This window comes from Perca flavescens, chromosome 10 (genome assembly GCF_004354835.1).
Source record: "Perca flavescens isolate YP-PL-M2 chromosome 10, PFLA_1.0, whole genome shotgun sequence".
NCBI classification, from domain to species: domain Eukaryota; kingdom Metazoa; phylum Chordata; class Actinopteri; order Perciformes; family Percidae; genus Perca; species Perca flavescens.
This window is the reverse complement of record NC_041340.1, coordinates 16,641,973-16,667,721: the sequence shown is the minus strand read 5'-3', so window position 1 is coordinate 16,667,721 and position 25,749 is coordinate 16,641,973. Positions and strand designations below refer to the sequence as shown.

Genomic DNA, 25,749 nt, shown 5'->3' with positions numbered 1-25,749 from the left:
AGGGCTGTAGAGTTTGTACTGAACTGCAATGAAATGCTTAGGAACCTGTTAAAATGGCACATGAATTATATATTAAAGGTAGAAGTTTTTAACTGCTTTGCAGTGTGGGCTTCCTTTTGTACATGTAATATAATAGAGTAGGGAATTTCCCTAAGTATGGGTTATCTGAGTTCAGCAAGGAGAGTTGGATTACGTGTGTGTGTGTGTGTGTGTGTGTATATGTGCATGAGTGTGAGTGCTGTGCCCTATATGAAGCTGTCATCTTGTCTATTGTGACAGCTCAGAAACAATCTCATAATCCCGGTGTGGTTAATCCCAGAACTGCTGCACAAGCAGTATCAGCACACAGGAACACACTCTGTCATACAGGGACAGAAACAGTACACTGATGCAACAAGTTGGAAGTTATTTTTGAAAGCAAAACCGCTTGTAAATGCTTTTTTTGTGCAAATAATATAATATTGTGATCTGCCCTAGCTACCCAAATGTGTTCTTCTTAAATAAAACACTGTCACGGAATAAGGTTAATGAATGTTTCATTTTAGCAGATAAACATGCTTTAAGTGGTCGCAGAAATACATATTTCTTTAATTAAAAAACAGAAGTTGATAAAGGAGTGTGGGTGGAAGTTTGGTTTCAGGCTTAGTCACATCCTTTAAAAATATTACCTGTAATAATCCAACTATTAACATTACAGTACAGCACAATGGGAGATTTTTCTTAGACAAGTACGAAAAAATAAAGTGAAAATACAAATTAAAAAAAAAAAAAAAAAAAAAAAAAAAAAAATATATATATATATATATATATATATATATATATATATATATATATATATTTGCAATGTTTAATAGTCTTCTTAAAATATAATTCCCAGTAGGCTAATTAAGTGAAAGATGACACATATTAAGGACCATTTGTGTAGGCCTACATACAAAGGAGAACATACAAGTGTACACATAACACATTCATGATGATGTTTACATGGCAACAATAAACCCACATCACAGATAGAATGAGTCTCTACAAACTGACAGTGTTGGAAGTATTCAGATCCTTTACTTAAGGAAAAGTACTAATACCACAGTGTAAAAAATACTCAGTTACAAGTAAAAGTCCTGAATTAAAAATGTTACTTAAGTAAAAGTATGTAAGTATCATCAGAAAAATGTAGCCTACTTAAAGTTTTAAAAGTAAAAGTACTTAATGCAGAAAAATCCTCACATTTTAGAAACTGGAAACAATCAAAACAGTTCTGTCAATCAACTAAGTGTATAATCGGATAAGCCTTTCAGCTGGATATAATAAAACATTGTATTTTATAAACTACATGTGTTTTACGTGCAAAAAGCTTAATAATAAAAGAGTAAAAAGTACATTTCCCTCGGAAATGAAGTGAAATAGAAGTAGAAAGTGGCCTGAAAAGAAAAGACTCAAGTGAAGTACAAGTACCTCAAATGTGTACTTAAGTACAGTACTTGAGCAAATTACATTCCACCACTGCAAATTGACACATACTGTAGGCTACTGGAGATACAGAGATAGACCTACAGGAAGAGTACAGGAAATGCAGCACCTAAATAAAAGTAGGGCTGCTTGGTTACACTTCCCCCAGTGATTTTGTTATGGAAATAATGATGTAATGCATCATTTTTAAATGGGCAATTAGGAACTTTAATTTTAAACCGCCAGGGTTCGCTATTGCACAGTGTTTAAATCTGGCTTGGATTTTGAAGTTATTTGTGTGGACATGGAGCAACAATGACAATACTATAGCTCTGACAACTTTAAGTATTAACTCCAGTTAAAGCCTTCGTCATTTGCACCGGAAAACCTGTAAGTTATTGAGCAGAAATAACACAAAAGCCAACATTACCATATAGCCGTTTGAAAAAATATCTGATATGCATTCAAATGTGTCGAATATGAAAAATTTGTTCTGTTGTCATATCGTTTTTAAAGCATGCAACATCAAACGAGGCCCACATCTCCAGTGTCCACATCAAGATTAGATTATCTGTGTCTGTTAGCCAATGTGTGGAGGGCGTGTAAAGATGTCGGCTCAAAAAAAGAAAAAAAGAAGCAACGTGCGTTTTGAAAATTCCGGTGTGGTTTTGCAATGAAACTGTCACACAGTCAGAGAGGAAGAGACAGCGAGGTGGAGTGAGGGGAAGGGCCGCAGAAACGTCAAACTACTTCACTTGAAGCAAGATGGATTCTAGTACATAGTGTTGATAATCTTTTTTAATTAGCTGTCTTCTGTAGTGTTTCACAGCTCTCGTAACATAACAATGGACTCTAACATTATGGAGATAATAGAGGAATTCATGGAAAGTGCGTTGGTGCAATGGGTACGTCATTTATCATTTATCACTTCCAGTTAGAGAAAAGGTCATCATTTCTAGAGGCAGAGAGAGAAGAATAAAACAGGCGGATTGTGTGGAAACTGTGTAGAAATCCACTTTGGACAATGCAGTAAAACATTATTTCCAGTCACAGATACTTATGACATTGTATCTTTTAGAGAAGCCTGCTTTCCATTTCTATTCACCCAAATAATAGTAAAAGTAAGAGTTGAATAAACAGCAAAATACAGCCTTGATACTGATTTCTGGCTGTTCTGTAGCTACAGCAAAACAAACACCCTACTTCTCCTTTTTGGCAGCTTCCCTTGCCTCTTAATGACCAGTTGTTCTTCTTCTCCTAAGCATTGACACTTCCGTGTCCTTGGGCTTTTATCTACTGTGTATTCAAGAGAATATAGTCCCACTCAATTCAGATGAGGATTTGTTGTATTTGTAACAGACTGAATTTCCAGCTGGGTTTTCCACATGGGAAACCAATCAGCCCAAGGAGATTTTCCCCCGATTCTAGTCAATGAACAGTATTTACAATATACTGTAATGTGATACTGTGCTGAACCTTGAAGGGATATTTTCTTATTTGTTGCCCTACTCCAAAGAGGGGGTCAGAGGTCAGTTTCATTAGGAGGCCTGCAGCTGGCAGCGCTTTACCAGAGCCTGTCTATGGAGAGCCTGTTCACTCCCTATCTCACTCCCTATTAGCCCCATTGTACCAACCCGGAATTTTCCCGACAGTGGAAGTTCTCCCCTTATTAGACATTCTCTGGCTTTACTATTTGCTCAAGGGCACTTCAGCAGGTTGATTAATCACTGAGCTTTCACCCTGCTTCACAATATGTTGGACATCCGCACCCTGTTCACACTGTCGCACAGCGTCTCAAGCTGCTCTACCTCACCTTATCAGCTGATCCAACTGGAGCTTGTTACTCTGTTAACCGACAGTGCAGTTTTTAGAAGGTGCAGGTGGGAATAAACCTCATTATATTGCAGTTTGCATTGGCACAGCTCTTCTTAGCAGAGAGAGACCTTGGCTGGCGTCCTGCTTGGCTGCCTGTCACTGTGAAGTGCTTCCCAGTGTGGGAGCACAGAGCCCACCTGTCCAGACAGGTGCACCGACTCAAGCAGCTTCCTGTGTGAAAATGTTTGCACCTCTCTATCTCCCTCCTTGTCTCTCTCTCTCTCTCTATTCCTGTCTTCCTTGTCCACCTCCTGGTACATACTCATTGGCCACACTATTGTCCACACACACACACACACACACACACACACACACACACACACACACACACACACACACACACACACACACACAATCTCTCCCTGTCTCTCACAGGTTCAGCTGTTTGAAAAGATGGTGGAGAGGGAGGACGGCTTTCCGCTTTACAGCCAGTACATGGAAGTCAACTCAATTTCCCAGAGTGTCCGGGATCGTTACATGAGGCTGACCAATGGGATTTTCCTCAATGAGATCATGAGGGTCATGTAAGATTGATCAAGATTTTTTTACTTCATTGTTTTGCAGCCTTAAAACAGACTGCTAGGAAAAATAAGAACTTATATGATGAACATGTGAGGACATTTCCCACTCAGTGTGTAACACAAGAGGCCCATTTGAACTTCATTGTAAAATTAAAATAAAACAGTCCTAAATTCAAAATTTTCAGTCAATGGAGAAAACTGAAATAATAAACTTATATAACCTTGCAGTTAGTGGCAGAAATTGGCTTTTAATACGTTTTTTTTTTTTTAAATGTAGAAATGGGCCCATTCGCCATCTTATTCATCACTAAATTCACTTTTGAGAACATTTTAGGCGAGAAATGAACGGTTTATATTTAGAATATAGGCAGTCTTGTGAAAATCTTTGCCGAATTGACAATTTGCTCCAAAGTTTTCGGATTTTTCGGAGCTCCATAAAATGACGAGGCCGCCAGCTTACGCCTGCCGGGGCCGCTTGCTCGGCGCTCGGACAGACACACTCGGAGACTCACTACAATAATATAGAAATGATAATTCCATACAACACTAATAGGAACACATAGGACACACCAGTGCATATGCCTATTTATTTGTTTAATTTAAACTGACTTTAACTTATACACTAATAATAGGGATCGCGTTCCACTCTTTTGAATAAGTAAGGGGTGTTTGAACTAAACCATAAACAATAAAATTAAAGCTCAATTAGTTTTATTTTTCAATATTATTGCAATAGTTGTAGCATTATGAGGTTTTCTTGTCATGAGATTGTTTTAATACAAAGTGGTTATATAGTTATATATAGTATGGTTTTTATATCTAGCTGTTATTTTGGAGCCTTGCAGGTAGCCTCTGTGCTGGGAGTGTTGAGCAATAACAGGAAGAACACATCGTCTCAAACTGTTAACAGCGTTTTCTGTGCTTGTGAACTTGCGAGTTTATTCTTCCAAGAACAACCAGCAAGAACGTTCTCCCCAACAACACAAGTCCGTAGTTTGCATTCTTGGTATTGAGAAACGCCCACATTCTCTGCAGAGGAGAAGGAGAGAAGAGAAAAACATAAACACAATAAAACCAAAACCAAAAACAGGAAGATAACACCATTTAAGATTTAACCATTTATTTCAACAAATGAAAATACAGTTATGCTTGGCACTAATAGCTCCGGCTCTTGATAATGCTCCATGGATTAGCCGAGCAGCATGCTTAGCTGAAACAGGGAGCGCAATGCACAAAACCCCAATCAGGACTCTGATTTAGGAAGGTGGAAGCTGGAGCTTTGCTAGCAACAGTGGTGTAGCAGGGGTCAGCGAGGAGGGAGTCATGTTTAAATGGACCACCTTGATGTCAAAATGGCTGTGATTGGTGTGTGACTGATAGAAATGATAATTTAATCAGTGGGCGTATGACTTCCATGTCCTGCATGAACTAACTATTGCATAATTAAAATAACCAAGTAAGACTTGCTGTTTAGATAGGGATGTTGAAATATTTCAACTACTGTTGGATAGATTGCCATGAAATCTTACGTCCTACAGACATCCTTGTTCCTATTGACTTTGGTGATACCTTGATTTTTCCTCTAGCGTCACTATGAGATTAACTTTTGTGTTTTTTAATGAAATGTCTCCAGATCTATTGGATGGTTTGCCAGACATCACTTTGGTGATCCCTGACATGTAATCATCAGGTCAACGTTTTACTTGTCCAGTTCTTTGTTTAATGACCAAATACCTTCAAAACTAACAACATTTCCTTTGTGTTTATTGTTCATCAGCAAATGTTTGCATGCTGAAGTAAGATGGTGAACTAGGTAAACATTATACCTTCTTAACATCAGTATGTTAGCATTAGCCCTGAGCCAGTACAGCTTCACAGAGCTGCTAAACGCCTCTTAGTTCTGTTCTTCACATAAGATTTGATGTAACATTCATCACATTCCCTTTTGTAACCTGGCATTGTTCTACAACCTGTGTGAAAGGATGGCATAAATGTAGGACCCATTTATATTTGTCAACCATTTCCAGTGAATAATTAAGTGAGGCTTGCAACCCTGTTAGTCATCTCCGCTGAATTATGTCTTCTGCAGAATAAAACCTTTTCTCTCTCACCAGACAAGATCTTCATCGTATTTGCCGAACAGCTGATTAATTTGGTCTGACCTAAGCCAGGTTATTTTAGCAAATAATTGCATGTGGATTCTTACAGCCTGCTTCTCGGGCTCATTAAAATTTGATTCACTCTGTTTAAATGCACTGTTGCATGAGAATTTCTCATCTGGAGAGTTGTGGTACTGGACTGTTTGATCAAGCTGCAGTAAACACATCGTCATGTCTTTTCTATTTCTGTTCTGTTCAGAGACCCGAACCCCAAGGTGGAGCGTTTGTACAACAGCGAGCGAGATGATCAGATGCTCAGAGTCCAGAACTTTTCAATATTAACTCGACACATCAGAGCCTTCTACCAGGTATGGGAGAGTCACAGAGAAATTAAGGCGTTAGATCAGATAATCAGGAGCAAAATCAGGAGTGATGGGCTAAAAATCAACGTATGCACAGGTCTTTTTCAAAAAGTTTTCCCTCATTTAATGTATAATGAACTTTCTGTCCAATTTTTGGTATTGATTGAAGTAACTACAGTTTCTCTGTTTACATAGGTCAATTTGACTCGATTTTGTATGCTCTTTTTTTTAAACAGTATTTTTTAATAAATTAGTCATTTTCATTTTAGTGATGAACCCATACAGCAGTTCTTTGCAGTTCGGCTCAGCCCTATATAGAGATTTTTAGTGTCTTTTAGCTCATTTTATAGCCTGCAGTTTTACTGTTTTGGTTAACTCTCACTGCTCCCATCAACCCATTTCCAGGTGTAGCAGGCAGCTATTTTCGCTTTTCATAAACCCATTATATGGTACCTGACCAGCATCAAACTGCAGACAATGTTAGCAACTAGCTGGTGAACAAAGTAGAGCATGGAGCTGTGAGGGAGAACATTTTTCTCAGGAGGTGTTGGAGACAACAAAAAACAGAGCTAAAGGAAGATCGTATATTGGACTTGTATTGGACTCTCAGCCTTTATGAATTATCTTAAAAAGTCAGGAACCTTTACTCTGAATTATTTTCATTATGAATTGTACTTGTTACACATACTTGAAGGTATACTTTTGACATTTTGGTAAAATATGCTCTCTCAGGTCTGTCTGTTCAAGTTATGAAGCTACAGCCAGCAGTTGGCTGGTTTAGCTTAGCACAAAGACTGGAAACAGGAGGAAACAATTTGCCTGACTCTGAAAAAAATCCATCTACCAGCACGATTAAAGCTCACTAATTAACAAGGTAGATTATATTGATTGTTTTATCCGTATAAAAACCAAAATGTAAAAACAACTTCCTGGAGTCTCAGACGTGAATCTCTGTGTAAGTAAAACCTTAACAAAGCTTAATTTGGTATTTTAATACCTTGACAAACTCTGGCATTAATATCTCATCAGTAAGGCAAGCCGTCACACAGAGAGGTAATACTGAGACACAGACTACACAATCATTTAGAACTGGTCTCGCTCCATCTGATGTGTTTATTTTTTAAACAATGTCTTGAATAGCCCTATTTACCCTCTCTAGCATTTCGAGCAAAAAAATACTGGTGTAATGGCTTTTTTGTGGATGAACTGAAATGACTCCCAGCTCATTATTAATAGAATTGTCTTGTAAAAAAACGCTGAAATAAAACATAACTCAGGGCCACACCAAATGGCGAGGGAGAGAGGGTGAAGGAGGAGGGCTGGAGAAGCAGTTGTCTAGCTCTAAGGTTGTAAAAACAAGAGGACAAGATGAGGCTCAACTATCAGTCTCAACACACTAATATTTTGCTTAAGGATATTGTAGAAAGTTTGAAGTGTATGCAGGGGGTGAATGAGAATTTGCACAAAAGAGAAGATGAAACAGAAAATTTCAATAGACGTGTGCCCTCTTTATTATTGGGCAAATGGGGTGCAAAAAAGTGGAGGAGTGGCGAGCTGAATTTTTTAGCTGCAGTCATGGTTAGGGGGTTGAGAGAGGAGAGTAAATAAAAATCAAATAGCAGTATATATCATGCATTTCATACTGCATGCTAGATGCCTGTGGCCATAGAGGAAATGACACAATTCTTTCCCCGAAGGATGATTCAAAGGCTTCTGTTCTCAGCAAAAGAAAACCTCCCCAAGCACTAGTCAGGTGGACTGAACATGCCCTGCTTAGTTTGTCACACAACATAAAGAACTCGGGTCTACAAGGTTTCACTTCCTAGTTTTCAGTAAAAAAAGTAAATGTCCCTTGAAAGCTCAGCGCAGCACAAGATGCCGGCAATAATTGGGAAGCTAATATCAGTCAGCGTTACAATAGAATTTCACCTGGTGCACTCAAGATAGGCTCCACTGTTGCTGTGGACGTTTAGTTCCACATTGGTCATAGTTTTACTTCTCGCTGCCTTTTTTGACATTGTTTTGCTGTCTATGTGTTCGAGTGTGTGTGCGTGTAAGAGAGTGTGGTGAGTGTAAGCCACAGCAACCGTCTGCAGCCTGTCAGTATTTCAATTTCTCTGCTGTTACCTCCACTTATATATATATATATATATATATATATATATATATATATATATATATATATATATATATATATATATATATATATATGTGTAATACAGATAATTAGCAATTTCTATTTGTGTAGATGATACAGGCAGAGCACGTATATATCTGTTCTATTCTATTGAAATGTTAAATATTAATTTGCTTTCGAATGTACTGACCCTCTACAAAGATCTTTGTCCTCAGTAACCAATACGTTTTTAAGGATACAGACCATCTGATGCATGATGTTTGAATTAATCTGGTTTGCACATCTGAATAAAGGCAAAAAAGATCAAGTAAAAGTGAGACCGCCAACAGAAGCATTGAAAATCAAAACTGTCTGTTGGTAAAATGAAAACCAGCACCAATCCAAACTACATAAAGTGGAATTATTGATAGAAATATGGAATTTGGAAAAGATAATGTTGCAGATGGATTATAATTCTCTTCAGAGCTGCAGCCAGTAGCTTGATGAAAATTGTTATTCCAACTTCAGGACTACTTTATATAACAGTAGATTATTTTCCGAGGCAGACTCGCTGAGGGATAAAGGTTAATTCCTTATTTTTTGCTGTGATGTTAGTGGAAAAAGATATTAACCTTGAGAGAAACTCAACTCATATCATAGCGCAGATAATTGCACCATGTATTACTCATATTGTTAATCTCTTAAACAGGGTGTATAATTGTACCAAATGATGATGTATAAAATATAGTGTGGGAGAGATTTGAGCAAACACCACCCAGTATGTATTTTGGCTGAATGATACAAGGACATTAGCATGCCAACAACAACAAGCAGCTTCTTTATTTTTTCTAGTCTGTTTGGCTTCATGAACCATGAGCTGCACGATGCAGTGGCTAATGTCCTTCATGCCCTGAAGGAGCACAAATGTTAGGTTGGCTGCACATACTGCTGATGCCAAACTCACACACCGTAGTTGCTGAAGGGAGGGCCTGCTTCTTGGTACATTGCTTTTCTCACTGTACAGTTTATAAATTACAGTAAGCCCGCAGCAGAGAGAGCTGTAATTGTGACTTGCCTCTGATGATTTTGCACCGATGGATTGCAGGAGGATGTAAACAGGATTTCAGAGCAGTTGGGAAAGGAGCTTGCCAATGTCAGTGTGGCTCTTTGACAAAAACATTTTTAATTAACAGGGAAATTGTTCAGGGAGACCAATTTAGAAAAATAATAAAGTATCCGGCGGATGACTTCACTGAAATTCTTTTACAGTAGATAGTATCGTAGAAGGAGGAGCAAAGCACTGCAGGTCCACATGACAAATACTTATGCTGCCAGAAAAGCCAGTTTTCTGGGTGGGAAACGTCTGAGGCATCTGACATCCAGCTTGATTAAACGTCATTTAGAATCTGCCAGGAGATTTATCCAAGATCATGAAGCAGGAAATACAACTCGCTGAAACAAGCTGACCACAGTGTTGGTGGGCCTTCTGCTGGTCCTGAATCTCTCTCACTCTTCAACATGTGAATGCTTTCTAGCATATGACCATTGAAACACGCAGATTCAAGCGCTTGTTTTGATATTTGACTCGAAGGGCTTTTGAAATTGAATGGCTTTAGTAAATGTTCAAATTCTTTTTTTCATAATGCTTTCTGTTTTAATTGGAAAACAAAAACATTAAACACAAACCCTCAGGGTAGATGATACAGTGTCTACTATAACCAACAATCTAAGGTCATTAGCTGACAGTTAAAAGCTGCATTTTTTTTAACCACAAGGGCAACAATAGAATCAGGGATTTTGTTACAGGATTGTCATTCATTCATCAAATATTTTTTATGTTTCTATATCATCTAGAATATACTAAGAATTAGCTCCACTGAAATATATTAAAGCTAATTTGTACAAAGACTCCTTGACCTGGAAGGACAAATGAAAAGTTCTCTTATCGGATATCAGCTGTTTGTTTACACCACAAACGGCAGGAGGCTATTAGAAGGTTTTCATGTTGCTGTTTATCCAGGCTCACTGTGGGCAGACAGACGGACAATATGGGCTGCCCGATTACTTTAGGTTTTTTTCTACCTCTTCACATTTATTCTTTTCCTCAGGAAGACCTGCAGCAGTTAATACTGATGCCTCTCCCAAACGTTGCCATTCTGGGGCAGGACCCCCTAACAGGTACAAGATAAACGTATGATCCTATCAGTGCCATGTCTCCCAGCAGCCAGAAAGTAATTATACTTTATATACGAGTCCATATCTCTGCTATCTGTGAAACACATTAAGGTGATAATGATAGGGAGGATGGTGGTGGGGGGTGGAGATGATGACGATAATGATGAGGATGACAGTTATTTCTGTATCCTCAGAGGCAGCCGTGGAAGAGCTCCGACGACTGCTGCTGCTCTTACTAGGATGTGCTGTGCAGGTAATGACACACACTCACATGACCATCTCGCTTTTGAAGGTGGATAATGGCACCAGTGTTGTTTTACTGAACCGGACAACCAGTATTTTGTACTAAATGTTCAGTCAGTCTGTCCATCTTTTGATCCAACACTTTGATGCAGAATAACATAATTATTGGATGGATTATCCTTGATTACCAAAGAATGGATCCTAATAACTTGAGCGACACTCAGACTTTTTTTATATATCTACTGTAGGCCCATATTTTAGTTCATTCTTTTCATAGTGTCTTTTAAATTATCTTTTAAATAGCAAATTTATTTGTTTATAGAAAAATGTAATGGTCAAAATTTCAGAGAATTGTAAAAAGAAATCCCCTCTTTATTTCTCAGAGCTCATTTAGTTGACAATAATGTAAAATAGAGAAAAGCAGCAAATGATCAGAGCATTACACTTTGGTAATCTAATTGTCCAGCTCTTGCTTATAACATACGCACGCACACACACACACACACACACACACACACACACACACACACACACACACACACACACACACACACACACACACACACACACACACACACACACAAACACACACCTGACTGCATTGCATCCCTCTGTGTCTGCAGTGTGAGGAGAAGGAGACGTTTATCCAGGAGATCCAGTCTCTGGACATTGAAACCCAGGCAGCCATTGCCAGCTGTATCCAGCAGGTAGGTGTTCAAGTGCAGAATTAATCTAATCAAGGATCCCCTAGATATAAAAGCTGTTCAGCGACTGACCATCAGTATGAGGAGATATTATCCAGAGGAGACACTTCTAAGAGAGTTTTTTTTTCCGAAATATGATTTAGCAAAGAATTTCTTTACTGTCTGGCCTGTAGGCAGAGAGAGTGAAACTATTATATCTTCTGCTGGCGCTTCAAGAAATTGAAAATGAGCTACTTGTTATTCTGCTGGCAGCCTTTTAAGGACCTCTGTGTGCCCCTTGCTGCCACCGTAGGATGGATCCTTCACCCCTTATGTCCACCTCTCCACCTCTACCTCTGTCACATCATCCTCTCTCCTTCATCTTTCTCATTTTTTCTCTGCTGTCCTCTCCAATACAGCCTAAATGCCAAAGTGTACTCTTTTAAAAATACCCCCCCCGTGAATAATTGCCGGCATTACAAAAACAGCATGTTGCATACCAGCGTGTCTGAATTACAGTAACAGCATGTTGCCCACCAGCCTCTTTTGTGCCAGGTTTTTTCAGCCTCATAAATCATAGAGGTGAGAGGTGCCGTTTCTGTGTGGATGGATGCACCCCCTGCTTGCTGTTCATATGCCTTCCACCCGAGGACATTTCAAACCTGCCTACATAATAATTAGTTTTGCATGTATTAGTCAGGCATTTTTGGACCCTCTTCCCTAAGAGATACAATACTGGAGAAAATGTGAGAAATATTGTTTCCTTTTAAAAACAGATGCATGCATCTCTGCTTGGTATTCACACTGCCTTCACACTGCATGGATTGTTTGTACCCAGATTTGCTATTTTGTGTCAGGTTTCCCAGACACACATTGATCTTATCATGCGACCTGAGAAACTGTCCTTGCTGCAGGTGACTCAGGATCCTCGCACGGTGCTGCCGCTGAGGTGGGAGGAGCTGGTAGAGGTTGAAGGTGCAGACTTACAGCTGGTGTTCAGCTCCATGGCCAAACAGATCCAAAGCCTGCTGGCACAGAGAGACACACACCTGGAGGTATACATACACACACTTAAAGGAATAGTTTGACATTTTGGAAAATATGCCTTTTCTCTTTCTTGCCATGAGTTGGCTTAGCTTAGCATAAAGACTGGGAACAGGGGGAAACAGCTAGCCCGGCTATGTCCAAAGGCAACAAAATATGCCTACCAGCACGTTGAAAGTGTTTCTTGGCAGGGAGCACAACCTGCTGTAAAATATTTTTTTTGCCAGCTTTTTTTTTTTTTTTTTTTACTTTTGAACAGAGCCTGGCTAGCTGTTTACCCCTGATGTGTCCAATCTATTTGCTAAGCTAACTGGCTGCTGGTGTAGCTTCATATTAACTTAACAGATATGAGAGTCATAGTGATCTTTTCATCTAAATCTTGACAAGAAATGTCACAGGTCACAAGGTAGCTACGCTCTAAAGCAAGCCCTGCTTTGTCATTTTTTTTTTAAATAAAGGGGACCATAATTGACTAAATGAACATCATGCTGTATTGAAGAAGACTTGAAACTAACGATTGAGACCATAAACTTGTTAGGAAAATGTTTACTATGGTAAAAATCAAGTGCAAAGTAGGCTAATTTTCTCATAGACTTCTATACAATTGGACCTCTTTTTGCAACCAGTGGAGTCGCCCCGTGCTGGCCGTTAGAAATAATGCAGTTTTAAGGCACTTCTTCATTGGCTTCACTTTTCAGACCCGTAGGTTGCTACTTGTTTCAGACAGATGGAGTCAGATTCTTTTGTGCCTAAAAATGATTTAAACATAAGTCCTTTGGTGGCTCAGACGCATACCATACAGTTTAACAGCAATGTCCCTGGTTCGATTCCTGCTGAGGACCTTTGATGCATGATAATGATGAACATGATAATAAGAACAATATGTTTGTTTTATAAAGTTATGACATTAAATTAGCTGAAATTAGGACATGCATAAGTAAGTATTTGTTTCATCTGGGCTTAATTGTGTCACATATTTGATCAATATTTTATATCTCAGGCTGCTCATATCTTATATTCAGTTTGTAGCTAATATTTACCACTCAAAGTTGAAGTAATTCTGCCTTTTAGCCAAAACAACAACCTGCTATTAAAATGGTATCTCAATGGAGTAGGCTGTAGATGGAGATACAAATTCCCCAAACGTGAGTGTATATAGTGTAATTTGAGGCTGACATATGAATAACTTTGTGGTCCATGCAAGTTTGTATAAATAAATAACAATAAATGAAAAATAAAATGCATGTCCACTGTCTGAAAAAAATAGAAAAAACTATTTTAAAATATATAATGAGAGCTCAATGCTGCCCCCCCCACACTTGCTTTGTATAAAACAGTGGTTGGCTTTTTTCTGGACAGAGTTATGCTTGAGCTCTCTACAGCAAGGATTAACAAAGCCAAATCATCAACTATAGACCTATGGAAAGGTGCAGCAGCACAAGTATCAGTCCTAATGACCTCAGCATCACAAGAAGTAGAGGAGAGCGACTAGGCAAGGAGTGATTTCTGTTTTTGTTTATTTGTTTATTTGTTTGTTTGTTTTGTTTTTTCTTTTCTTTTCCTCGAGACCGCGGAGGGTAGGGGGTGGGAGTGGGTGGTTGTTTTTGTTCAAGTGTGTTTGTCTGTTATGTATATTTAAAATGGAAAAATAATAATAATAAATAAGTATCTTAAAAAAATATATATATAATGAGATTTTTTGTTTTCTTAATTTGTCTCCGTCCTGCATCTTTACAGTGTAAATCCACTGATGTTCCACTAAGATCTTTTTATCAGCTTTTGTGGGATTAAAAGACATTATTAAAATTACTATCTCTGTTTTGAACAGTGAATAATGTTCTAAACCTAAAAAATCTTCCATACTTTATCTCCTATGTCTCTCATTCTCTCTCCAAATCTTTCTTCTCCTCCGTCCTCTTTGTCTCTTGCCACATCTCTCTCCCCTTCTCTCTCCCAGAGGATAGCAGAGCTGTGTCGGGAGCGGGAGGCCCAGTCTGACTCAACCACGGTGCCCCTGGGTGGTCACAGCGAGGAGCCACCCCAAAGTCTGGCTCTCCAGCTGGCAGACAGCAAGGCCAAACTCCGCCGCCTTAAACAACAACTGTGAGTGTATGTGTGTGTGTGTGTGTTTGTGTGTGTGTGTGTGTGTGTGTGTGTGTGTCCATGTGTGATCCAAAAAACTCAAGAGAACCTTTAGAAAACTTGCGATAAAGGTCAACATGAAAAATGAGCAAATGATTTTGTCACACAAAACTGAATTGTTACTTGGCTACGAATAAGGACTCACTACTATGACTATATCACAAAGGTCATTGTTGGCTAATTATAATATCTGGATACACATTTTTTTTTAAACTATTTTTTAGCTAACATAATCTGCTCCAATCTTATTTTTAATCAGCCAATATGTAATAAAAAAAAAAACATCTGCCAAATACTGTTTTGAAAAATTGTGTAATTGCATTTTTTGATATTGATGGTTTTATGTTTGACTTGTTTTTTAGGGAAGATAAAGGTGATCAGATATTGGATAACAACCTGGAGATTCAAACCATGGAGGAACAGATCAAGAAACTTCAGAAAGAGGTACAGACAGTCTGACTTGTATCACCAGATATGAAAACTGAAAACACATTAAACATAACTAGTTTGGCAACAGCTGTAATATACTGTATATTAGGTCTCAAAAAACAATACAGCACAGCCAAAAGCACAAAACGCAGGTGTCTTTTAATAGCCAATAAGCAGATTCCTCTTAGGTTATGTATTTAGTAGCAATTAGACTACACATATTGCAGCCAACTACAATTTTGTCCGACAGAACATTGTTGTTAAACTTCTTTCCAGCTGAACTGACAGTTTAGACCCGAACAAAAGAATAGGGATGATCCTGAGAGGCCTTCCCTGAATCATTCCATTGTATTTTTCCATCGTTATAGTTCAACATTTACTTACAACAGCATCAAACAAGTGTTCCCAAAATTACAGTATTTGGGGATATGTGGACACTATTTAGTCTTACACAAATAGTGTCACAATTAGTGACCATCATTTTAAAGTCTTAGGAGAGAAGAAGACAGCAAAAATTTTGTCTTTCTTACACACACACACATGCATGCACGCACGCATGCACACACGCATGCACGCACGCACGCACCTTTCCTTCTTCCTGTATTAGACTTTGTCAACATTAGCTTTACTGCATATCCCAGATCTGTTCACAACCTTCTTTGACCTCATCCCCATGGGTATATGAATGTGTGTATGTGTGTGTGTGTGTGTGTGTGTGTGTGTGTGTGTGTGTGTGTGTGTGTGTGTGTGTGTGTGTGTGTGTGTGGGTTTGCAGAATCGTTCTCTGCAGGGTGAGGTGAGGGGCATGCGTGCACTACGGGATGAGCTGGACTGCGCCCGAGAGCGAGCTGCGCGGGCTGAGCAGCTCCAGACTGAGCTTCAGAGCTGTAAACACAGATTGCGCGGCCTGGAGCTCACACGGACTCAGCTGAAGGCACGTACGCACACACGCACGCATACACACACACAGACACACACACACACACACACACATGCAAAAGCACAACTCAATACACATTCTGAATAATTCATGTACACCAGAAAGAAAACAAACAGCACGACAACATCTGCACCATGAAATACATTAAAATTGCTTTGGCAGTAAGTTACATATTTGAATCTCCCATACAGAACAAAATCAAACATACTCACAATGCCTTCATACACATGTACACACAAACACACATACTTTTCACAAAGTGAGGACCTTATAAGAACATTACCAGTGAAATAAAAAAAATCTCCCTTTTTAACTTTTCTGAGTAAGTATTGTTTTTAAAGTATCACTTCCTCTTAAAAGCTATGTATTCTCTCTCACGGCCCTGAGCGTTTCAATCAAAAGTGAGAATGAACAACTCTGAATCTCAAAGCTAGAGAATGAGATTATATTGTGTGATGTCATCAGGATTTACAGCCGGAGCTGCTTCATTGACAAAGAGCAGGAGTACATCTTCAGTTATTGGAGCTTTTACACCCAAATGAGATTTATTCTGAGGTAGTATAACTGCTCTTAGGCAGAAAATGTGCTCATATCCTTGTAAAACACCTCACAGTGTCCTCACTGTCACCTTCTCAGTCTTATTTGATTTATTCTGCCTTTATACTGCATCTCTGTGACAGCCCACATAGGTGGCAGGATGATTTTTTTTCTTGTGTTTGGGTTTATAATTAATTTTCACAATTTCACAGTGAACCCTTGTGTGGTTGTTAAGCTAATGTTGAATGTTTACGTGTAGAGGGGTTTTCTCATTTAAAAGAAAAATCCACCCCAACACACTTCAAGAATAATCTCATTTTTATTGCATCTTGGGTGTTAATTGCATAGTTGTGGTTTTTTGCAGAGATCTGAGAACGCAGGAGACTGAGGGGGACAATCAGTCAAGTTATTACCGCCATTTTGGGTGTGCTCACTTTAGCTTTAACGACTAAGTCAAGTGTTTTGGATAAACTAAACTGTTGGCTTATTTCAACTGATCGTCTAATTGCTTGTGTTTCTTGCCCTGTCTGACTTTGTTGTAGCAATGTCGCTGTGTTTGATCTCAGTGTGCAATAAAAGGTTATTATAATAACTGCTAGAAATGCTCGTCAAAACCATTACAATAAGACCCAAATTGTCCTGCCACTAAAGAGGACAAATGTGGATCAAAGATCGATTAGCTCTGAGGGCTGCAGCAGCAAAAGACACATAGAAAAACAATGTGATTCTCTCAGCAAATGTTTGGTCTAAATGTCCACCTTACTAAGTTGTGACTGACGTGAAGACTTCACTATATATATACTCACCTAAAGGATTATTAGGAACACCCTACTGATACCATGTTTGACCCCCTTTCGCCTTCAGAACTGCTTTAATTCTTCGTGGCATTGATTCAACAAGGTGCTGGAAGCATTCTTTAGAAATGTTGGCCCATATTGATAGGATAGCATCTTACAGTTAATGGAGATTTGTGGGATGCACATCCAGGGCACGAAGCTGCCGTTCCACCACATCCCAAAGATGTTCTATTGGGTTGAGATCTGGTGACTGTGGGGGCCGTTTTAGTACAGTGCATTGTCATGTTCAAGAAACCAATTTGAAATGATTCATGTTTTGTGACATGGTGCATTATCCTGCTGGAATTAGCTATCATAGGATGCGTACATGGTCAGAAACAATGCTCAGGTAGGCTGTGGCATTTAAACGATGCCCAATTGGTACTAAGGGGCCTAAAGTGTGCCAAGAAAACATTCCCCACACCATTACACCACCACCACCAGCAGCCTGCACAGTAGTAACAAGGCATGACGGATCCATGTTCTCATTCTGTTTACGCCAAATTCTGACTCTACCATCTGAATGTCTCAACAGAAATTGAGACTCATCCGACCAGGCAACCTTTTTATAGTCTTCAACTGTCCAATTTTGGTGAACTCATGCAAATTTTAGCCTCATTTTCTTATTTTTAGTGGAGATGAGTGGTACCTGGTGGGGTCTTCTGCTGGTGTAGCCCATCCGGCTCAAGGTTGTTGTGTGTGTTGTGGCTTCACAAATGCTTTGCTGCATACCTCGGTTGTAACGAGTGGTTATTTGAGTCAAAGTTGATTTTCTATCAGCTTGAATAACTCGGCCCATTCTCCTCTGACCTCTAGCATCAACAAGCCATTTTCGCCCCCCAGGACTGCAGCATACTGGATGTTCCATTCTTTGTAAACCCTAGAAATGGTTGTGCATGAAAATCCCAGTAACTGAGCAGATTGTGAAATACTCAGACCAGCCCGTCTGGCACCAACCACCATGCCACGCTCAAAGTTGCTAAGATCATCTTTCTTTCCCATTCTGACATTCAGTTTGGAGTTCAGGAGATTGTCTAGACCTGGACGACACCCCTAAATGCATTAAAGCAGCTGCCATGTGATTGGTTGATTAGATAATTGCATTAACGAGAATTCTTACAGGTGTTCCTAATGTTCCTTTAGGTGAGTGTACTGTATATATATATATATATAATACATATATCACTATGTACTTACAGTTTCATGTTTCTTGTTTGTCGGTGCGCGGCACCCCTGCAGGAGCAGCAGCAGCTGTGTGCAGCGCTGCAGGAGACCAAAGTTCTTCTGGAAGAACAGCTGGCCAATGCACAGTCACGCTGCTCCTCGCTACGAGAGCTTGAGAGGGACAATCTTCTGCTGCGTCAGAGAATCATAGAGGTGGAAGCGGTGGGTGTATTTAATGTTTGAGTGATGTGTTTATTGTATGTGTGCATATGCATGTGTCCATTCACAGGCATATGTTATGAAATGCTAATCCTTCTTTAGATCTGGGTATGAATGTACTTTTATCACATAGGAGTAGCATTTCATCATGAATGAATGTGTGTGTGTGTGTGTGTGTGTGTGTGTGTGTGTGTGTGTGTGTGTGTGTGTGTGTGTGTGTGTGTGTGTGTGTGTGTGTGTGTGTGTGTAGGAGCAGGACACCGAGAGGCAGCGAGTTGATGAGCTGCTGGAGATGAACATGAGCCTCGAGGCGGACCTGAGGCACTGCTGCAGCAGCGGCAGTATTCCCGCTCCAGTTGCTGCGGTTCACCAACGTTTCCTCCAATCAGTACTGGACTCTGACGAGGAGCTAAACGAAATGATTGGTCAGAGCACATGCCTCTCCACACCTTGTCATTTAAGACATTTTAATTAACTGATAACAGAAAGTATGTTGAGGTAATACTGGCTCACAGGTTATCAATCAACAGTAACCGAGTGAATCTCTTCATATATCCATTTCTCTTTTTCTCAATTTCTTTTTTTGCCTATCTGCCTCTCTCTCCCTCCTCTTCTTCATCTTTCTCCTGCTTTATTTATTTCTCCCTCTGCCTCAGATCAGAAGCCACTGAGTGTGGAGGTGGGCGAGGCTTCGACGCTGATGCTGCTGGGAGCGGAGCAGGAGAACGCAGAGCTGAGGAGACGACTGGAGGAGCTGCAGGCCCAGCAGGAGGTCAGGGTTCAGGGGGTCAAGGGTTATGACTGGCAGAAATAATCTATGACAGTTTAGCACTCCCTGGTTATACACTAAAGCAGGTCATCATTAGAGATAACTGTGCTCGTCTGCACTTTAGAAGAACATGTCTAACTCCATGATATGTAAAGTAAATAATACAGCTTTCAGATGCCCGTAGTGTATTTTATAATTGATATGATCAGTATGTCTTGGTAGGAAAACCATTGCAGTTACAACTTTTCTTATAGAAATACCTGTAGACCCACCGTTCATGTCAACCTGACATCACCAAAGTCAGATACACTATCTGGGAAAATGAAACAGAAAAAGCAGGAAGCAACAGTTGGACGAGTTAAACATCCATTTCCTCTCGCTGCAGGCTGATTCTCCAGATGCAAAGGATGAGCTGGCTTGCCTGGAAATGGAGCATCAGAACACACTCAGAGAGGTGAGCTGAGAGGGAAAGAAAGGCTGCTATCCACCTGAATTCACAGATATGATATGAAATAGTTTCTGGGAGACGGATCTGCTTTGTCATACAGTGTTGAGCGACATTAGGCTTCTAAAGTGTAATAATATGCAGAAGGCATTGTCTAAAAAGTAAGCAATTGAAAACTTGTATCGTCATCATGACACAAAATATTCAGTAATCATAAAGGAGGAGGAGTTAGAGCGGGTCATCCTTTGCATTAATCACAAGGTTGACGGTTCGATCCCCGGCTCCTCCTGTTCACATGTCAAAGTGTCCTTGAGCGAGACACCAAACCCCAAGTTGCTCCCCACGGGCAGGCCAGTGCAGAGAATGAGAGGTATATTGGAAAGTGCTTTGTTTGGTAAGGTAAAAAGGTGCTATATAAATGTGTCTATTTTCCATTTTCAGTTTCAAAACTTGAAGAATGACAATGCCACTTTGAAGCAGCGCCTTGAAGAGCTGGTGACCAAACTGCAATACTTAGAAGACAAAAAGAAGGAAGAAGTGAAGATGGAGGAGAAGGTGGAGAGAGGAGTCCAGGGCTCTGAATCCTGCAGAGGAGAGGGGGAAGGAAGGGTGAGGGTAATGGGGTTGAGGGAGAGAAGAGGAGAAATCATTGGGACCCAGAGGGAAGCGGGCGTTGGGGAAGAGGTTGTCCATGTTGAAGGGGGAAAAGAAGAACCATGCGATGAGGAGGCTGAGTCCAAAGGAAGAGGAGAGGCAGAGGGAGGGCAGAAGGACAAAGAGAAAAAGGAGAAAGAAAGACACATAAAGAAAGATCATACTGCAGTAACAACAACGAGCTCAGAGATCCAAAATCACTCACAAAGTGTAGAAGATAATACAGAGACCATAGCTGTAGTGCAGGCTGTTTGTCCTCTGTCTGTTCCTGATGTAGAGCTTCTGGCAAAGCACCTCCAGGATGCCCAGGAAGAGGTTGACAGACAGGCAATGGTGGCCCAGGAACTGCGCTCCAAACTGGGGGAGCAGAGCAGAAAAACCTGGGAGGCTGAGCAAAGGCTGGTGGTTCTGGAGGCCGAGCTGCAGCGACTGAAGAGAGCTGCCGAGAGTCTGGGAGATGCCCGCAGGCAGATAGAGGTATGGATGGGTGAATGATGGAAGGACGATATATAGATAGATGGTTGATGGATCGAGGGAAGAAAATGTGCTAATAGAGATATTAAGATAATTTATGTTTGGTTGGTTGGATGGGTGGATGGATGGATGAATTTAAGATATTTAATAAAAATGAAAGCAAAGGTTGATATTAAAACAACTTTAGAAATAGATTTGAACTGATATGATAAATATATTTTGGTAATGATTCACAAAACAATTAAGGTAACAGATGCATGGCTGTATGTATTAATAGATAGATAGACATTTCCCCATCTTAATATCCTCCCATTGTTTTCTCAGGTTCTTCAGTCGGAGGGTCTGGTTATGGAGGAGGAGCTGTGCCGCTTGCGGAGCCAAGTGGGGCTTCACAGGATGCAGTCCACAGTCATCGCCACCCTGGAGGGAGAGCGGGCCGCACTGGAGAGAGACAGGGATACGCTACGCAGCACCATGGACGCCCTGCGCACCGCCCACCGCAAGGTTGAAGAGTACACATTCACACACACACACACACACACACACACACACACACACACACACACACATGATGCAGCTGTGACACCAGACATTTTTATGACCATGGCAGATGTCATTTTCCTTTAGGGAAGATGGACGTGGGGCAGGAAAAAAGAAATGTACAATCCAAATGAAAGGAAACAAGAGTAAAAAAAAAAAAAAAAAAACAGTTACAGAAATGTATACAATGTTTAATATCTGATTTTATTATTCTGTAATCTCTTTAACTAATTACTTGGTTACATTAAATACATTGCATTTATACATTGTATTTATCTACAATATGCAGTTTCTAATTCAACGCAGATGAGCATCTTAAAAATGTTCTGCGATGATGTGATCCAGTTATATAATCCCATGGAATCAGGTCATATAGAAATAGATAACTTTGAAAAACAGTGTAATATTCCTTTAATTTCTAAACAATACTAAAACGTAATCCAATCCATGTTACAGCATGAGGAAGTTCAGTGCTACATCAGCACCATCAGCACCAGATTGAAATGTGTTCATTTGAATGCTTGATGATTTACTTCATAAAACAGAAGAGTTTCCAGCTAGTAAGAGGTAGACTTTCTATTCTGACCACCAGAATAATAAGTAAATGGAGTTAATAGAATTAATGGAGACTATAACAGTGTATGTTAAATGAAACATGAAATGCACTCTGCTTCTTTCAGCTGGAGGGGTGAATAAAACCTAAATAGGAAATTACAACTCATCTACATCCTCTTTCTCCCCCTTTGCTTCCTTGTTGTGTGGGTTTAATGAACTAACCTGTATGTATTTAATTTGGTCAATTCATGCAGAACAATGTCGCAAAGATTGATTGAATTTGCGTTAATTATTGTGATGTGATTCTAAATCTGGAGGAAACTGGACGAGCATTATTAAATGTTTCCTGTGAAGTTCTGTTTACATTCAGTGTCACTCACAGACACATTGGCCCTCATTTACGAAACGAACGTACGACAGAAAACAAGCGTAAAACCGGCGTACGGTCATTTCCACGCAAAGCTCGGCATTTATCAATATGGACGTGAGCGGAGGCTACGATCAAATCCCACGTCAAGTTTAAACATGTGTGCGCACATTTTTGAGTCAATGTGGACTTGCGGTGCAGCATATAATCAGTTTAACAGGAGAAGGAGAAGTCATCAGTTGATCACTTATCGGCATCTGGCTCTTTTAGCAGTCCCTCCAGAAAAACGTGATCCTGCGATCGCATAATTCAATGCATAATCAGCCAAAGTCCGCATATTTCTGTTGGGGCCGCATTTTTTCAAATATGCCGCACTTTCGCCGCATAAATTGCCGATTTCCGCGCAAAATATGCAGGGCTTGCATGATTTCATAATCCCTGCATTTTCGTTGCAAAAAAGTCACATATGTCTTATCAGAAAGTTGAACGTTGAACATCATCAAAAAGCAGGGTGTTGGGGGAATCACATTTTTTGTCACTGTTTCATCAAACAGCAGTTTTTCCTGCAAATTTTGCAAGTTCCCGCAATTTCATCGCATAAAATTGCATAAATATCCCGCATTTCCATTGCAGTTTTTAAGAAAACGTGCCGCGTAATCAAGGATTTTTGCCCGCAATAATCAAAGACTCCGCATTTTTCTGGAAGGACTGTTTTGGAAGACCTCTATGCGGCGGTACAACAGTGCACACGTACGCACATGGGCCACGCTATTGATTAAGGGCAGATGGCTCTGTCTTGCATCAGCGGGGGGGGGAGCCTATACACGCCAGAAAAAGTCTGCAACATTGTTTTAGCCTGTGGAGTTCTCCACAACATCGCGCAGGAAAACAGGGTGCCATAAATGTAGAGATGGAGCCAGTAAAACAAGTAAAATAAAAGACACTATATACATAAACTCTGCTACTGTGGGTTTATTTAAATATACTGTAGGTACACCTACATTTAGGCATTTAAGAGATTGCAATATAAGCCTGTATATTACTATTAGGACTATAGCATACATATGTCAAGGATGTATAAATTAAATAAACTTCAGCTGGAGTCCGATTTACTACGGCAACACTGTTGACTGCATCAGTGATCTCTTTCCATTCTGCATTCTTTCTACAGCCTTTAATACCAGTCTACCAATCTCCACCTCTGAAAAGTGCCGCTTCTTAGCCGGATTACGTCTCACCATGTCGTAAATTGTAGGGGCGAGGCCTCAAAACCCAGAATACATTGGGGCGTGATATTTAAATTACGATTGTTTGCAGCCGCTGCATTTATCAATGTATGACCATTCTTACGCTGTGATTGGTGTGATACGAACGTTTCATGAATCACACGTGAAGCCTGTCGTAAGAGGATTTCTACGCTCATATCTGCGCTGGTTTCTACGTTAGGTTGATAAATGAGGGCCAATGTGTGTATCCTTGAGCTCTAACAAATGTGCTGAATGCATTTTATTCTTAAGAAAACATTTGCAAAGCTGATTTTTGTAACATATTGAAATCTTCTTTTCTGCCTTTGTTGACACGTTGTTTTGTCGAATAGCCTGAAAGAGAAAGAATCCAAACTTCAGTTCAGAATTTGATGTTTTTAGTAGTACCGGCTACAGATGCCAAGATGCTCCACAGAACAATTTAGAAGATCTTTTGTGCCCACAACTGTAAAACTTTTGAATTACTTGTTTTTGAGATTTGGGTTGTATTTTTGTCATAATTTTAAAGTTGTCCTTTCATATTGATTGCCTCTTTTATTGGTCTCATTTTTAGATCCATCACTTTTTGTTGGCTTTTTATTTATTTATTAAATATTTTTTTTATTAGTGACTAGGCAGGGTCCTGAGCTTCTCCAATGCCCTCTCGTAACATGTTAGTTTTTGTGTCAGTGTTAATACAAAAGATATAAAACATATCTAAGGTAATACAATGTCTTTCATATGTCGCCTATTGTGAACCGTCTGATTTGTGTTTTTTTTTTTTTATTAGCCACTGTGCGTGGGCGACCAAACTAGTTTCCCTTTTGCACATTAATCAATGTATTTAATCTTAAGTGGCATTAATCATCTATCATGTCTCTTTTGCCAGAGTGACCAGTTAGAGCTCACCACTCAGAGTCTCAGGGCAGAGGTCGAACGACAAGTTCGGAGTTTGGAGACTTCTCGACGTCGTGAGGAGGAGCTGGAGGCAGAGCTCCGCGAGGCCACCGTGGAGGCCGAATCTATGGCCCGGGCGCGAGACCAGGCGCTGCTGGAGGCGTCAAGGCTGGAGCAGGAGAAGGAGGTGTGTCAGTCGGAGCTGGACGGCCAACGGAAGGAGGGGAGGCAGAGAGAGAGGGAGGCAGCGAGGCTCAGGCAGCAGCTGGAGAGCACAACCTTGGCCCTGGAGCACAGCAACCAGAGAGCTCGGGCTCTGGATGCTGAACACAGGTACACACACTACTGGTCACACACGTAACCCTGATCACAAGATAAGGGTACGCAATTAACTTTACAAGGCATCAGAAAGAGCTACATGGCTGCACCGTGCATTTATCTTAATGTTAATTTTATCTTCATTCAACTTGTGTCTGACCTACTGCTGCTGTGTGTGTGTGTGTGTGTGTGTGTGTGTGGCGTGTGTGTGCGCACGCAGACGTGTGTGTCAGCAGCTGTCTGAATCCAAGGAGCTCTGCACTCGGCTGCAAGACCTGGAGAAGGAGCTCAGCACTCGATTAACCAGCATGGAGGAGGGTAAACAGCAGCTGCAGGAGCAGCACGCAGATGCTCAGGCCAAGATTAGCTCACTGTCCCAGGTGTGTGTGTGTGTGTGTGTGTGTGTGTGTGTGTGTGTGTGTCACGTAGTTTAGTCACTGACTGCGGGAATGTGTTTGAGGGTAAACTCACCCACACTCAGCAATTCCCTTTATAAAAAAAAAGATCTTTTCTTACATAAATAGTAATAATTGTTGCTAAATGTTCCTATGTCTGTACTACATAATAAATCAGTGTGTTCATACTGGAAAAGTGACAAAAGTCAGTAATCTTAAAGAATGCAATTTGCATCCAAAATTTGCTGGATTTTTTAGTG

At 40.2% G+C, this 25,749-nt stretch overlaps 1 protein-coding gene across 3 annotated transcripts in view; it reads left to right on the top strand.

Annotated features, from left to right (window-relative positions):
• The first annotated feature begins 1,752 nt into the window (after positions 1 to 1,752).
• ccdc88b (coiled-coil domain containing 88B) overlaps positions 1,753 to 25,749 on the top strand; it is a 42,741-nt gene continuing 18,744 nt past the window's right edge. For 2 of the 3 annotated variants that reach the window (XM_028589088.1, XM_028589089.1), the window contains exons 1-18: positions 2,144 to 2,351; positions 3,697 to 3,845; positions 6,201 to 6,309; positions 10,528 to 10,597; positions 10,789 to 10,847; positions 11,461 to 11,544; positions 12,435 to 12,575; positions 14,522 to 14,667; positions 15,069 to 15,150; positions 15,911 to 16,069; positions 18,688 to 18,834; positions 19,082 to 19,256; positions 19,488 to 19,603; positions 19,986 to 20,054; positions 20,487 to 21,176; positions 21,498 to 21,677; positions 24,769 to 25,109; positions 25,315 to 25,474. In XM_028589088.1, coding sequence (XP_028444889.1) covers positions 2,292 to 2,351; positions 3,697 to 3,845; positions 6,201 to 6,309; positions 10,528 to 10,597; positions 10,789 to 10,847; positions 11,461 to 11,544; positions 12,435 to 12,575; positions 14,522 to 14,667; positions 15,069 to 15,150; positions 15,911 to 16,069; positions 18,688 to 18,834; positions 19,082 to 19,256; positions 19,488 to 19,603; positions 19,986 to 20,054; positions 20,487 to 21,176; positions 21,498 to 21,677; positions 24,769 to 25,109; positions 25,315 to 25,474 — 2,937 coding nt within the window. In that variant the 5' untranslated portion in view covers positions 2,144 to 2,291. Of the gene's footprint in view, positions 1,837 to 2,143; positions 2,352 to 3,696; positions 3,846 to 6,200; positions 6,310 to 10,527; positions 10,598 to 10,788; positions 10,848 to 11,460; positions 11,545 to 12,434; positions 12,576 to 14,521; positions 14,668 to 15,068; positions 15,151 to 15,910; positions 16,070 to 18,687; positions 18,835 to 19,081; positions 19,257 to 19,487; positions 19,604 to 19,985; positions 20,055 to 20,486; positions 21,177 to 21,497; positions 21,678 to 24,768; positions 25,110 to 25,314; positions 25,475 to 25,749 lie in introns of those variants that run through there. The other variant, XM_028589090.1, reaches the window with a different exon arrangement.